The 15,858-nt window shown below is 45.7% G+C and overlaps 1 protein-coding gene across 1 annotated transcript in view; it reads right to left on the bottom strand.

The window, feature by feature from the left end:
- Positions 1 to 6,384: 6,384 nt before the first annotated feature.
- The window catches only part of LOC145347543 (mitochondrial adenyl nucleotide antiporter SLC25A24-A-like), a 64,326-nt gene continuing 54,852 nt past the window's right edge, over positions 6,385 to 15,858 (bottom strand). Inside the window, exon 10 of the mRNA XM_080195066.1 lies at positions 6,385 to 7,749. Coding sequence (XP_080051192.1) covers positions 7,565 to 7,749 — 185 coding nt within the window. The 3' untranslated portion in view covers positions 6,385 to 7,564. The remainder of the gene's footprint in view (positions 7,750 to 15,858) is intronic.

Below are 15,858 nucleotides of genomic sequence, written 5' to 3' on the forward strand. Positions count from 1 at the left end.
GATCCCCAGAAAGAAGAGCTTGTCATATGAGGAACGGTTCAGGACTCTGGATCTGTACTTGTTGGAGTTTAGAAGGATGAGGGGGGAAGGACGTGGAAAGAATGTTTCCACTAGTATGAAAAATTAGAACCAGATGCAACCTCACAACCTCAGGTTAAAGGAACGATCGTTTAAAACAGAGATGAGGAGGAATTTCTTCAGCTAGAGTGATGGATCTTTAGGTAGTAATCTGCCTTCTTGTTTTTGCTTCCAAAGTGAATAATCTCACACTTACCCAAATTATACTGTATCTGCCATTGATCAGCTCACTCATCCAACCTGTCCAGATCATTCTGAAGGATCTCTGCATCCTTGTCACAGTTCACCCTCCCCCCCAATTTGGTATCATCTGCAAACTTAAAGATGTTACATTTTGTTCTCTCATCCAAATCATTAATATATATTGTGAATAGCTGGGGTCCCAGCACCGAACCCTGTGGCACCTCACTTGTTACTGCCTGCCAATTTGAAAAGCACCCATTAATTCCTACTCGTTGTTTCCTCTCTGCCAACCAGTTTTCTATCCATCTCAATACACTTCCCCCAATCCCATACGCTTTAATCTTGCATGATAATCTCTTGTGCGGGACGCTTTCAAATGCTTACTGAAAGTTCAAATATACCACATTGACTGTTTCCCCCTGTCAACTCTATTAATTACATCTTCAAAGAATTGCAACAGATTTAATCAAGCATGATTTGAGAAGCTGAGTTACAGAGAGAGATTGAATAGGTTAGGACTTCATTCCCTGGAGCGTAGAAGAATGAGGGGAGATTTGATAGAGGTGTATAAGATTTTGATGGGTATAGATAGAGTGAATGCAAGCAGGCTTTTTCCACTGAGGCTAGGGGAGAAAAAAACCAGAGGACATGGGTTAAGGGTGAAAGGAGAAAAGTTTAAAGGGAATATTAGGGGCGGATTCTTCACACAGAGAGTGGTGGGAGTGTGGAATGAGCTGCCGGATAAAGTGGTAAATGCGGGATCATTTTTAACATTTAAGAAAAACTTAGATGGGTTCATGGATGAGAGGGGTGTGGAGGGATATGGTCCAAGTGTGGGTCAGTGGGACTAGGCAAAAAATGGTTTGGCACAGACAAGAAGGGCCAAATGGCCTGTTTCTGAGCTATAATTTTCTGTGGCTCTATGGATTTCCTTTCTATAAATCCACGCTGACTCTGTCTGATCCTGCCACTGCTTTCTAAATGCTCTGCTATGAAGTCCTTGATAATGGATTTGAGAATTTTTCCCACTGCTGCTTTTAAGCTTAGAATCATAGATAAACTACAGCACAAACAAGCTCTTCAGCCCACAACTTACGCCGATCTTTACCTGCTAGGCTTACCTATAATCCTCAATCCTATTAAGTCCCATGTGCTCATCCAGAAGTCTCTTAAAAGACCCTAACCAATTTGCCACCACCACCACCGACGGCAGCCGATTTCACTCACCCACAATCCCGAGTGAAAAACTTACCCCTGACATCTCCTCTGTACCTACTTTCCAGCACCCTCAACCCGTGTCCTCTTGTGGCAGCCATTTCAGCCCTGGGGAAAAGCCTCTGAGAATCCACCTGATCAATAGTTTGGGAACGGAGAGAGCATTGGAGGAATACAGACAGAGTAGGAGGGATCTCAAAAGGGGAGTTAGGACGGCAAAAAGGGGGCATGAAATGGCTTTGGCAGCTAGGATTAAGGAAAATCCAAAGGCGTTTTACTCCTATGTTAGGAGCAAAAGGGTGGCTGGGGGTAAAATCGGTCCTCTCAGGGACAGAGGAGGGGAATTGTGCTTAGAGTCCGAGGGAATGGGGGAGATCCTGAATGAATACTTTGTATTCACAAGGAGAGGGGCTTGATGTCTGGTACGGTCATCGAGGGAGCTGTAGACCAATTGAAAGATCTATCGATTACGAGGGAAGAAGTGTTTGGGCTTTTAGGTAGTATTAAAACTGATAAATCTCCGGGGCCCGATGGCATTTATCCTAGGCTGCTTAGGGAGGCGAGGGATGAGATTGCTGGGCCTCTGACGCAAATCTTTGTCTCTTCTTTGGACACAGATGAGGTCCTAGAGGACTGGAGGATAGCGAATGTGGTACCGTTGTTTAAAAAGGGTAGGAGGGATAACCCGGGTAACTATAGTTTAACGTCAGTGGTAGGTAAGTTGATGGAGAGGATTCTTAGGGATAGGATGTATGAGCATTTAGAGCATTGCGATCTGATTAAGGACACGCAGCATGGCTTTGTAAAGGGGAAGTCTTGCCTTATGTATCTTGTAGAATTTTTTGAGAAGGTGACAAAAACGGTCGACGAAGGACGAGCTGTTGATGTCGTCTATATGGATTTCAGTAAGGCGTTTGACAAAGTCCCTCATGGTAGGTTGGTAGGAAAGATTAAAGCTCATGGGATACGTGGCCAGGTATCTAGATGGGTAGAGAACTGGCTTGCAAAGAGGAGACAGAGAGTAGTAGTGGAGGGGTCCTTTTCTAGCTGGAGGTCTGTCACTAGTGGTGTGCCGCAGGGCTCGGTACTGGGACCTCTTCTCTTTGTAGTGTATATAAATGATTTGGAAGAGGGAGTAGGTGGTGTGATCAGCAAATTTACAGATGACACCAAGATGGCTGGATTGGCGGGCAGTGAGGAGCAGTGTCTGGCAATACAGTGGGATATTGATAGGCTGGTTGATTGGGCAGATACATGGCAAATGGAGTTTAATCCAGATAAATGTGAGGTGATGCATTTTGGCCGGAATAATGTAGGGGGGAGTTATATGATAAAGGGTAAGCCCATAAGGAGTATAGAATCGCAGCGAGACCTGGGGGTGCAAGTGCACAAGTCTTTGAAGGTGGCAGTGCAAGTGGAGAGTGTGGTGAAGAAAGCCTATGGTATGTTAGCCTTTATAGGAAGGGGTATAGAATATAAGACCTGGAGTCTTAATGTTGCAGTTGTACAGAACGTTGGTTAGGCCGCATTTAGAGTACTGCGTCCAGTTCTGGTCACCTTACTACCGGAAGGACGTGGAGACTCTGGAGAGAGTGCAGAGGAGGTTTACCAGGATGTTGTCTGGTATGGAAGGACTGGGTTATGACGAAAGATTAAACAAATTGGAGCTGTTTTCCCTTGAAAGTCAGCGACTGAGGGGGGATCTAATAGAGGTATATAAGATTATGAAGGGTATAGATAGAGTAAACAGAGGTAAGCTATTTCCTATGTTAGAGACACACAGTACGAGGGGCCATGGGCTTAAGGTGAGGGGGGAGAGGTATAACACAGATATTAGAGGGAGGTTTTTCTCACAGAGGGTAGTGGGGGTATGGAATGCTCTGCCAAGTAAGGTGGTGGAGGCAGGCACGCTGGAGTCGTTTAAGAGTAATTTAGACAGGCACATGAGTGGGTTGGAGATGGGTGGATATAGGAGATTGTTTTAAATAAGGTTCATTAGCATTGGGGCGTCCCTGGTAATGTAAATGGATATGGTACAAAGAACAAAGAACAACCCAGCACGGGAAACAGGCCCTTCGGCCCAATGAGCCCGCATCGCCATTTTAAAGCATTTTCCTACACCTACCTTGCCCCGTGTGTATGTGAATGGTACCCCTACTGTAGCCAGATTCAGGGGAGAATAGTGTAGGGTCAATTTGTTACACCAATCAGCCTAAGAGCACATCTTTGGAGTGTGGGAGGAAACCGGAGCACCCGGAGGAAACCCACGCAACCACAGGGAGAATGCACAAACTCCCACAGACACCGGCCCAAATCCATGGATCTGCACAGCTAGCAGTGATAGTCACTGAGCTGTTGTGGTGCCTGTCTGCTGGTCCAGGATTAAGCACACACAGCGACACAAAGTACTAGGCCACTCTCGAAACCTCCAAGAGCAGCACACGCACGACCCACCGTGTGCATGCCCCTTGTTTAACAACAAGGTGGACCGACACCTGTGGATTAAAAGAGACAAAAACATTAACATGTACTATTACATTTCCAGTATCGTCCCGAGGCTCTGACCCTTTTTAAAACCGTCTTATATAACCCTCCATCCCTGTTTCGCTCATGCGTCTATCTAAGTAAACCTTAAACAAGTCCAGCGTGCCTGCCTCCACCACCTTACTTGGTAGCACGTTCCATACCCCCACGACCCTCTGTGTGAAAAACCTCCCTCTCGTATCCAAATTATACCTCTCCCCCCTCACCCTTAGATCGTGACCACTCGTGATAGTTGTCTCCAATCTAGGGAAAAGCCTACCACTGTTGACTCTATCTACGTTTCATTATTTTATACACCTTTATCAGATACCCCCTTAATCTCCGTCTTTCTAAGAAGAGCCCCAGTTTACCCAATCTTTCCTCATAACCCAGTCCTTCCATACCAGGCAGCATCCTGGTAAACCTCCTCTGCACTCTCTCCAGGGTCTCCATGTCCTTCCGGTAGTAAGGTGACCAGAACTGGACGCAGTACTCCAAATGTGGTCTAACCAACGTTCTGTACAACTGAAGCATTAGATGACAGCTCTTGTACTCTATACCCCTTCCTATAAAGGCTAGCATTCCGTAAGCTTTCTTTGCAGCCTTCTCCACCTGTGTTGCCACCTTCAGAGACTTGTGCACTTGCACCCCCAGGTCTCACTGCGATTCTGTACTCCTTATGGACTTACCCTTAATAGTATAACTCCCCCCTACATTATTCCGGCCAAAATGCATCACTTCACATCTATCCGGATTAAACGCCATTTGCCATGTATCTGCCTAATATACCAGCCTATCAATATCCCATTGTATTGCCAGACACTGCTCCTCACTGCCTGCCAATCTAGCCATCTTGGTGTCATCAGCAAATTTGCTGATCAAACCACTTACTCCCTCTTCCAAGTCATTTATATACACTACAAAGAGAAGAGGTCCCAGTACTGAGCCCTGCGGCACACCACTAGTGACAGACCTCCAGCTAGAAAAGGACCCCTCCACTACTACTCTCTGTCTCCTCTTTGCAAGCCAGTTCTCTACCCATCTAGATACCTGGCCACGTATCCCATGAGCTTTAATCTTTCCTACCAACCTACCATGAGGGACTTTGTCAAACGCCTTACTGAAATCCATATAGACGACATCAACAGCTCGTCCTTCGTCGACCGTTTTTGTCACCTCCTCAAAAAAATTCTACCAGGTTCGTAAGGCACGACCTCCCCTGAATAAAGCCATGCTGCGTATCCTTAATCAGATCGCAACTCTCTAAGTGGTCATATGTCCTATCCCTAAGAATCCTCTCCATCAACTTGCCTACCAGTGATGTTAAACTCACCGGCCTATAGTTACCAGGGTTATCCCTCCTACCCTTTTTAAACAACGGTACCACGTTCGCTATCCTCCAGTCCTCTGGGACCTCACCTGTGTCCAAAGAAGAGACAAAGATTTGCGTCAGAGGCCCAGCAATCTCATCCCTCGCCTCCCTCAATCTTACTAAGTTCTATGTATTTATCCAAAAGTCTCTTAAAAGACCCTATCGAATCTGCCCCAATGGTTGGCCCCTCCAGTTTAGATGCAACCCGTTTTTCTTGTACAGGTCCCACTTGCTCTGGAAAAGATCCCAATGGTCCAGATATCTGGAACCTTCCCTCCTACATCAACTGTTTAGCCACATGTTGAGCTGTACTATTTTCCTATTTCTCACCTCAGTGGCAAGTGGCACAGGAAGTGATCTTGAGATTACTGCCCTGGGAGGTCCTGGTTTTTAACTTTCTACCCAACTCCCTAAACTGCTGCTGCAGGACCTTGTCACTCTTCCTACCGATGTCATTAGTATCAATATGGACCACGACCACTGGCTGTTCAAGGAATAAGCAACTTCTGGAGTTTAGCTATTCATTCTTTAAATGCCTGCCATTGCCTGTCTGCTGTCTTTCCTTTCAGTAATGTTTCCCAGTCCATCATGGCCAATTCATGCCTCGTACCATCATAGTTACCTCTACTGAGATTCAGGACCTGGTCTCAGAATCAACAACATCATTATCCACCTTGACAAAGAATTCGACCATATTACAGTCACTCGTCCCCAAGGGTTCCCTCACAACTAGATTTCCAACTAATTCTTTCTCATTGCACAACACCTAATACAAGATGGCCTCATCCCTTGTTGGCCAATACATCTGTGTTTATATCTGTATGTATGTCTGTGTCCAAGTCTGAGAGTGTGTATGTGTGTGTGGTGTGACACACCCTTGTCAAGAACTTGGATCGATGGATTCGACCTTTAACCTATTAATTAGCTGCTATGAGGCGATAGACTGGGCTCCACCCTGTATCAGAAGCTGGGGTGAATAAACAAGGTTGACGTATTAAGACATTGCTACAGACTGTTAGAAATGAATCATAGCAGTTTATTGATTAAAAAATAATCCATGCACCATGTATAAAATAAAAGTATAAAAAGTACAGGAGGAAACCAACAAGTCAAAAGCTGCTTATTACATTTCAAATTAATCAGACTCAAAACTTTCTCAAATTAGACCCATTATTTATTTAAATATCATCACCAGCATTCCATTTAAAGCACAAGATAGTGTAGTGATTCCAAGCTGACTTGGCCAATTAGAAAAGCACGGCGTCAGGCAGAACATTGAGAGTAAATGCACTCAATACAAAAAATGAGCATTTAAAGTTTATTTGGTTGAAATGTATGGCGGAACAAAGCAAAGCTGAGAAAAAGTTATTAAATTTATTCCCAGAGACACAGACTTCCTGAAAATTTATACTGTGGATGAAAAGTAAAAAATGTGCATATTTCTCAAAACAAAGAACAAAGAACAAAGAACAAAACAGCCAGGGAAACAGGCCCTTCGGCCCAACGAGCCCACGCCGCCATTTTAACGTTCATGCTTTGTTTGAGGAACACTTGATAAAATGATTCTACTCGAGACAAAACCACAAGCACCAACCGAGATCGTGAGCTTGTCTGGAAATTCGGACAATTGAACAGAATCATATCTTAGAATGCACATTGCAATAGTGTTGAGGTCATTCCCCAGGCCAATGAGGTCAGGGCTGCTTTGCAATCAAGGCCCTAAGTCAGGCTCAGGGTTAAGCAAAGATCAAGGCCCAAAGGTCAGACACTCAGCTGGAAATTTTGCTTCAAACTTTGGGATTTGGTGATTTGTGTAACCAATTTCAAGAATCAGGTTCTGCAATTCCGACATTTCACTTTGCCTTGGAATTGGGAACAGGTCACTGAACCCTTCAAATTCCACCAATTAATGAGATCATGGCTGATCTATATTTTAACTTCATTTCCCTGCTCAGACTCAATTTTTCTTAATATCCTTGGTTTGTAAACATTTATCAATCACAGATTTAAAAATCATTAATTTAGTCCAGCATTCATTTATTTTTGTGGGAGAGATTTCCAAACTTCTAACTTCCTGAGTGAAGAAATGGTTCCAAATTTTCCCAAATGGAGTGTGAGGCCTGGGAATTGTCCTCTGTCCATCTGTATGAAGCTGCAAACCAGATTTGCTGATTGGCTGAAATCTGGTTTCCTTTAGCTGGACTGAATCCCTAGAGCAGTTTTCATGTGTTCATACACCACGTAGCTGATGCTTACAGCAGGGATCACCTTCAAGAAGTTGGGGGCCAGACCCCTGTAGAGGCCAAAGGGTCCCTCTTTAGCCACAATCTTCCGGAATAGACCCATCATGTTAAGCTGTTGAGCTCCCTCTAGTGAAGCTGCAAAGACAGTCTTTCTGTTAACATCACAATCAAATGAAACAAACTCTGAAGCTCAGATTTTGACATTGTGCCAAGCCTGCTGTTGAGCATCACTGGTAAGGTTGGCATTTATTGTCCTTCCCTAGCTTCCCTGAGAAGGGCCACTGCTCACCCAACCTTGGCAGTGGGTTTGTGCTTTGCTAAGCCACATCAGAGTAGTTAAGAGTCAGTCACGACTCTTGTGGGACTGGAACCAATGATGGAAGTGGTCGTGGGTTTGGAAGGTGCTGTCTAAGGATCTTTGGTGAATTGCTGCCGTGCATCTTGTAGATAGTACACACTGCTGCTACTGAGCATTGGTGGTGGGGGATTGAATGTTTGTAGATGTGGTTTCAATCAAGTGGGCTGCATTGTCCTGGATGGTTTCGAGCTTCTTGAGTGTTGTTGGAGCTGCACCGATCCAGACAAATGGAGAGTATTCCATCACACTCCTGACTTGTGCCTTGTAAATGGTGAACAGGCTTTGGGGAGAAACGCAGTGAGTTACTCGCTGCAGTATTCCTAGCCCCTGAACTGCTCTTATAGTCACTGTGTTTATGTGGTGAGTCCAGTTGAGTTTCTGGTCAATGGTAACCCCAAGCATGTTGACAGTGGGGGATTCAGTGATGGTTACACCATTGAATGTCAAGGGGCAGTGATTAGAGTGAATCTTATTGGTCATTGCCTGGCACGAATGTTACTTGCCACATGTCAGTCCAAGCCTGGATATTGTCCAGATCTTGCTGCATTTGAACATGGGCTGCTTCAGTATCTGAGGAATCACCAATGTGGCTGAATATTGTGTAATCATCAGTGAACATCCCCACTTCTGATCTTATGACGGATGGAAGGTCATTGATGAAGCAGCAGAAGATGGTTGGGTCCAGGACACTCACCCTGAGGGACTCCTGCAGAGATGTCCTAGAACTGAGATGACTGACCCTCCACAACCACAACCATCATCTTTTGTACCAGGTCTCCAACCAGCGGAGAGTTTACCTCCGATCCCATTGATTCCAGTTTCAGGGGCTCCTTGATGTCACACTTGGTCGAATGCAGCCTTGATATCGAGGGCTGTCACTCTCACCTCACCTCTGGAATTCAGCTCTTTTGTTCACGTTTGAACCAAGGCTGTAATGAAGTCAGAAGCTGAGTGACCCCCTGGCGAAACCCAAACTGGGTGTCACTGAGCAGATTATTGCTGAGCAGGTGCTGCTTGGTAGCGCTGTCGCTGCAGCAGGTGTAACATCTGCACCTTTACCGACCTCCCTCCTCATTGTCCGAGGGGAGGTGATGACCTAGTGATATTATCGTGAGACTATTAATCCAGTAACTCAGCTAATGTGCTGGGGATCCGGGTTCAAATTCCACTGTGGCAGATGGTAGAATTTACCATAGAACCATGGAAAATTCCAGCTCAGAAACAGGCATTTTGGTCCTTCTTGTCTGTGCTGAACCATTTTTTGCCTAGTCCCACTGACCTGCACTTGGACCATATCCCTCCTCACCCCTCTCATCCATGAACCCATCCAAGATTTTCTGAAATGTTAAAAGTGACCCCGCATTTACCACTTTATCCAGCAACTCATTCCACACTCCCACCACTCTCTGGGTGAAGAATCCCCCCCTAATGTGGACATTAAGAAAGAGGATGTGTTGGAAATTTTGAATAACATCAAGATAGCTAAGTCGCCGGGACCGGATGCGATGCACTCCAGGTTACTGTGGGAAGCAAGGGAAGAGATTGCAGAACCTCTGGCGATGATCTTTGCGTTGTCGATGGAGACGGGAGAGGTCCAGAGGATTGCAGGATTGTGGATGTGGTTCCAATATTCAAGAAAGGGAACAGGGATAGCCTGGGAAATTACCGACCGGTTAGTCTAACCTCAGTGGTTGGTAAGCTGATGGAGAAGATCCTGAGGGACAGGGTTTATGAATATTTAGAGAAGTTTAGTACGCTCAATAGTAGTCAGCACGGCTTTGTCAAAGGCAGATCGTGCCTTACGAGCCTGGTTGAGTTCTTTGAAAATGTGACTAAACACATTGATGAAGGAAGAGCGGGAGATGTGGTTTATATGGACTTCAGCAAGGCATTCGATAAGGTGTCCCATGCAAGACTTATTGAGAAAGTGAGAGGGCATGGTATCCAAGGGGCTGTTGCCTTGTGGATCCAGAACTGGCTTGCCTGCAGAAGGCAGAGAGTGGTTGTGGATGGGTCTTTTTCTGCATGGAGGTCAGTCACCAGTGGAGTGCCCCAGGGATCTGTTCTGGGACTCTTGCTGTTTGTAATTTTCATAAATGACCTGGATGAAGAAGTGGAGGGATGGGTTTGTAAGTTCGCTGACGATACAAAGGTTGGTGGTGTTGTGGATAGTCTGGAGGGATGTCAGAAGTTGCAGTGTGACGTAGATAGGATGCAAGACTGGGCAGAGAAGTGGCAGGTGGACTTCAACCCGGATAAATGTGTAGTGGTCCATTTTGGCAGGTCAAATGGGATGAAGGAAGATAATATCAAGGGTAGGACTCTTAGCAGCGTAGAGGATCAGAAGGACCTTGGGGTCCGGATCCATAGGACTCAAATTGGCCTCGCAGGTAGAGGATGTGGTTAAGAAGGCATAGGGTGTACTGGCCTTCATCAATCAAGGAATTGAATTTAGGAGTCGAGAGATAGTGCTGCAACTTTATAAGACCCTGGTCAGACCCCACTTGTTTACTCTATCTATACCCTTCATAATCTTATATACCTCTATTAGATCCCCCCCTCAGTCGGCGTCTTTCAAGGGAAAAGAGCCCCAATTTCTTCAATCTTTCCTCATACCACAGTCCTTCCATACCAGGCAACATCCTGGTAAACCTCCTCTGCACTCTCTCCAGAGTCTCCACGTCCTTCTAGTAGTAAGGCGACCAGAACTGTACGCAGTACTCTAAATGTGGCCTAACCAACGTTCTGTACAACTGCAACATTAGACTCCAGCTCTTATATTCTATACCCCTTCCTATAAAGGCTAACATACCATAGGCTTTCTTCACCACACTCTCCACTTGCACTGCCACCTTCAAAGACTTGTGCATGCTAGAGTCCTTTAAGAGTAACTTAGACAGGCACATGACTGAGTTGGAGATGGGTGGATATAGGACAACCTTTAAATAAGGGTCATTAGCATTGGGGTGTCCCTAGAAATGTAAATAGGTATAGTATGATAATAATGTTTTTCTCTTTTCATTCACAGGTTTTAAGTCGGTCCGCCTCATGTCCAACGAGGGGCATACACGCGATGGGTCGTACTGGGGCTGCTCTTGGTTGTTCGAGATTGGCCTAGTGCTTCATGTCATTAGTGTGTGCCTAAACTGGACCAGATACTGGGCAAGACGACAGCTCAGTGACTATCGCTGATTGCTGAGCAGACCCATGGATTTGGGTCGGTGTCTGTGGGAGTTTGTGCATTCTCCCCGTGCTTGTGTGGGTTTTCTCCGGGTGCTCCGGTTTCCTCTCACACCCCAAAGATGTGCTGTTAGGCTGATTGGCAGGAATAAATTGTCCCTAAATCAGTTTTCCCTCAATCTGGATGGCCATAAAACATTAGATAGGGGTCATGGGTAGAGAGGTGGTGTTGAGATGGCAGCGTGGGCTCGTTGGGCCGAAGGGCCTGTTTCCCAGGCTGATTTTGTTCTTTGTTCTTTGAGTACTGTGCGCAGTTCTGGTCACCTCATTACAACAGGGATGTGGAAGCTATAGAAAGGGTGCAGAGGAGATTTACAAGGATGTTACCTGGATTGGGTGGCATGCCTTATGAGGATAGGTTGAGGGAGCTCGGTCTTTTCTCCTTGAAGAGACAAAGGATAAGGGGTGATCTGACAGAGGTGTATAAGATTGTGAGAGTATGGATCAGGTGGATTCTCGGAAGCTTTTTCCCAGGGCTGAAATGGTGGTATGAGAGGACACAGGTTTAATGCGCCGGGAAGCAGGTACAGAGGAGATGTCAGGGGTAAGTTTTTCACTCAGAGGGTGATGGGTGAGTGGAATCGGCTGCCGTTGGTGGTGATGGAGGCAGATTCGATAGGGTCTTTTAAGAGACTTCTTTTAAGAGCATTTGATAAGGTCCTCCATGGAAGACTTATTGAGAAGGTGAGAGGGCATGGGATCCAAGGGCCTTTGGCCTTGTGGATCCAGAATTGGCTTGCCTGCAGAAGGCAGAGTGTGGTTGTGGATGGGTCTTTTTCTGCATGGAGGTCGATCACCAGTGGAGTGCCCCAGGCATCTGTTCTAGGACCCTTGCTGTTCGTCATTTTCATAAATGACCTGGATGAGGAAGTGGAGGGATGGGTTGGTAAGTTCGCAGACGATACGAAGGTTGGTGGTGTTGTGGATGGTCTGAAGGGATGTCAGAAGTTGCAGCAGGACATAGATAGGATGCAAGACTGGGCGGAGAAGTGGCAGATGGACTTCAACGCAGATAAATGTGTAGTGGTCCATTTTGGCAGGACCAATGGGATGAAGGAATACAATATCAAGGGTAGAAGTCTTAGCTGTGTTAAAGAGCAGAAGGATCTAGGGGTCCGGGTCCATAGGACTCTTAAATTGGCCTTGCAGGTGGAGGATGTGGTCAAGAAGGCGTATGGTGTACTGGCCTTCATTAATCGAGGGATTGAGTTTAGGAGACAGGAGGTAATGCTGCAACTGTATAAGACCCTTGTCAGACCCCACTTGGAGTACTGTGCGCAGTTCTGGTCGCCTCACTATAGGGAGGACGTGGAAGCTATTGAAAGGGTGCAGAGGAGATTTACAAGGATGTTGCCTGGATTGGGAGGCATGTCTTATGAAGTTAGGTTGAGGGAGCTGGGACTCTTCTCCCTGGAGAGACGGAGGTTGAGAGGCGACCTGATAGAGGTTTATAAGATGTTGAGAGGAATAGATAGGGTGGATTCTCGGAGGCTATTTCCCAGGGCTGAAATGGTCGCTATGAGAGGACACAGGTTTAAGGTGCTGGGAAGCAAGTACAGAGGAGATGTTAGGGGTAAGTTTTTCACTCAGAGGGTGGTGAGTGAATGGAATCGGCTGCCGTCGGTGGTGGTGGAGGCGAACTCGCTGGGGTCTTTGAAAAGACTTCTGGATGAGTATATGGGATCTAATGGGATTGGGGGTTATAGATAGATCTATGGCTTAGTAGGTATACAAGTGATCGGCGCAACTTGTGGGCCGAAGGGCCTGTTTGTGCTGTAGTGTTCTATGTTTGTTCTGGATGAGTACATGGGACTTAATTGGATTGTGGGTTATAGGTAAGCCTAGTAGGTAGGGATATGATCAGCACAACTTGTGGGCTGAAGGATCTGTTTGTACTGTAGTTTTTCTATGTTCTAATATTCCCTTAAACTTTTCTCCTTTCACCCTTAACCCATGCCCTCTGGTTTTTTTCTCCCCTAGCCTCAGTGGAAAAAGCCTGCTTGCATTCACTCTATCTATACCCATCAAAATCTTATACACCTCTATCAAATCTCCCCTCATTCTTCTGCGCTCCAGGGAATAAAGTCCTAACCTATTCAATCTCTCTCTGTAACTCAGCTTCTCAAGTCCTGGCAACATCCTTGTGAACCTTCTCTGCACTCTTTCAACCTTATTTACATCCTTCCTGTAACTAGGTGACCAAAACTGTACACAATACTCTAAATTCAGCCTCACCAATGCCTTACATAACCTTACCATAACACTCCAACTTTTATACTCAATACTCCGATTTATAAAGGCCAATGTTCCAAAAGCACCCTCTACAACCCTATCCACCTGTGATGTCACTTTTAGGGAATTCTGTACCTGTATTCCCAGATCCCTCTGTTCAACTGCACTCTTCCGAATCCTACCATTTACCCTGTACGTTCTACTTGGTTTGTCCTTCCAAAGTGCAATACCTCACATTTGTCTGCGTTAAATTCCATTTGCCATTTTCCAGCCCATTTTTCTAGTTGGTCCAAATCCCTCTGCAAGCTTTGAAAACCTTCCTCACTGTCCACTACACCTCCAATCTTTGTATCATCAGTAAATTTGCTGATCCAATTTACCACATTATCATCCAGATCATTGATACAGATGACAAACAACAATGGACCCAACACCGATCCCTGTGGCACTCCACTCGTCACAGGCCTCCACTCAGAGGAGCAATCCTCCACAACCACTCTCTGGCTTCTTCCATTGAGCCAGTGTCTAATCCAATTTACTACCTCCCCATGTATACCTAGCGACTGAACCTTCCTAACTAACCTCCCATGAGGGACCTTGTCAAAGGCCTTGCTGAAATCCAGGTAGACAACATCCACCGCCTTCCCTTCATCCACTTTCCTGGTAACTTCCTCAAAAAACTCTAATAGATTGGTCAAACATGACCTATCACACACAAATCCATGTTGACTCTCCCTAATAAGTCCCTGTCTATCCAAATATTTGTAGATCCTATCCCTTATCACACCTTCCAATAACTTGCCCACCACCGACGTCAAACTTACTGGCCTGTAATTTCCCAGATTTCTTTTGGAACCTTTTTTAAACAATAGAACAACATGAGCCACCCCCCAATCATCCAGCACCTCCCCCCTGAATACTGACATTTTAAATATGTCTGCCAGGGCCCCTGCAAGTTCAACACTAGCCTCCCTCAAGGTCTGTGGGAATACCCTGTCCGGACCTGGGGATTTATCCACTCTGATTTGCCTCAAGACAGCCAGCACCACCACCTCTTTAATCTGTAAAGGTTCCATGACCTCCCTACCTGTTTGCCCTATTTCTGTAGACTCCATGCCTGCTTCCTCAGTAAATACAGATGCAAAAAACCCATTTAGTATCTCCCCCATCTCTTTTGGTTCTGTACACAGTCTACCACTCTGGTCTTCAAGAGGACCAATTTTATCCCTCACTGTCCTTTTGCTCCTAACGTACTTATGGAAGCTTTTTGGATTTTCCTTCACTCTGTCTGCCAAAGCAACCTCATGTCTTCTTTTAACCCTCCTGATTTCCCTCTTAAGTAGTTTCTTGCACTTTTTATACTCCTTGAGCATCTGATCTGTTCCTTGCTGCCTGTACATTACATACAACATTTGAATTCAATAAAAAATATCTGGAAATTAGAATCTACTGATGACCGTGAAATCATTGCTGGAAAAACCCATCTGGTTTATTAATGTCCTTTAGGGAAGGAAATCTGCCGTCCTTACCCGGTCTGTCCTACACGTGAACCCAGAGCCACAGCAACGTGGTTGACTCTCAACTGCCCTCCAAGGGCAACTAGGGATAGGCAAGAAATGCTGGCCAGCCAACAATGTCCATGTCCCACAAATTAATAAAAATAAAAGTCCCAAACATTCCTTTCATGTGAGGCAGCATTTCACTTGCACCTCCTCCAATTTGGTTAATTGTATTTGCTGCTCCCAAAGTGGTCTCTCCTACACTGGAGACACTAAAGGCAGACATGGTGATGGCTTTCCTTCCCTCCATCTACAAATATGTCACCAGCTTCCTGGTTGCTTGCTACTTCACTTCAGCATCTTCCTCCCATGCCCACACATCTGTCCTTGGCTGCTGCAATGCTCCAGTGAAGCCCACCGCAAACAGACCGAGTAAAGGCACAGGGTTCTACAAGGGAGACTTGTAAAGAAGGTAAATTCACATGGGTAATTTGATAAAGTGGATTCAAAATTGTCTCAATTGTAGGAGAAAGAGGGTGATGACAGAAGGCTGTTTTAGTGACTGGACGCCGGTGTCCAGTGGGGAACACAGGATGTGTGTTGGGCCCTCTATTATTCAACATTTATATAAACAACATTGATGACTAAGTGGGGGATAGGATTAGGGAGTTTGTGGATATCACAATGATTGGACAGGTGGTTAACCGTGAGGTGGAGTGTCTTGGGCTACAGGAAGATATAGTCAGAATGGTCAAATGGGCAGGTAAGTGGCAGATAGAATTTAACCCTGAAACGTGTGAGGTGATATATGTTGGATGGAGCAACTTGACAAGAAAGTATCTAATGAATGGCAGGACACGAGGAAGTTCTGTGAATGAAGGGACCTCGGCATGTTTGTCCACAAACCTCTGAAAG

This window comes from Carcharhinus amblyrhynchos, chromosome 9 (assembly GCF_965287045.1).
Source record: "Carcharhinus amblyrhynchos chromosome 9, sCarAmb.v2.hapA, whole genome shotgun sequence".
NCBI classification, from domain to species: Eukaryota; Metazoa; Chordata; class Chondrichthyes; order Carcharhiniformes; family Carcharhinidae; genus Carcharhinus; species Carcharhinus amblyrhynchos.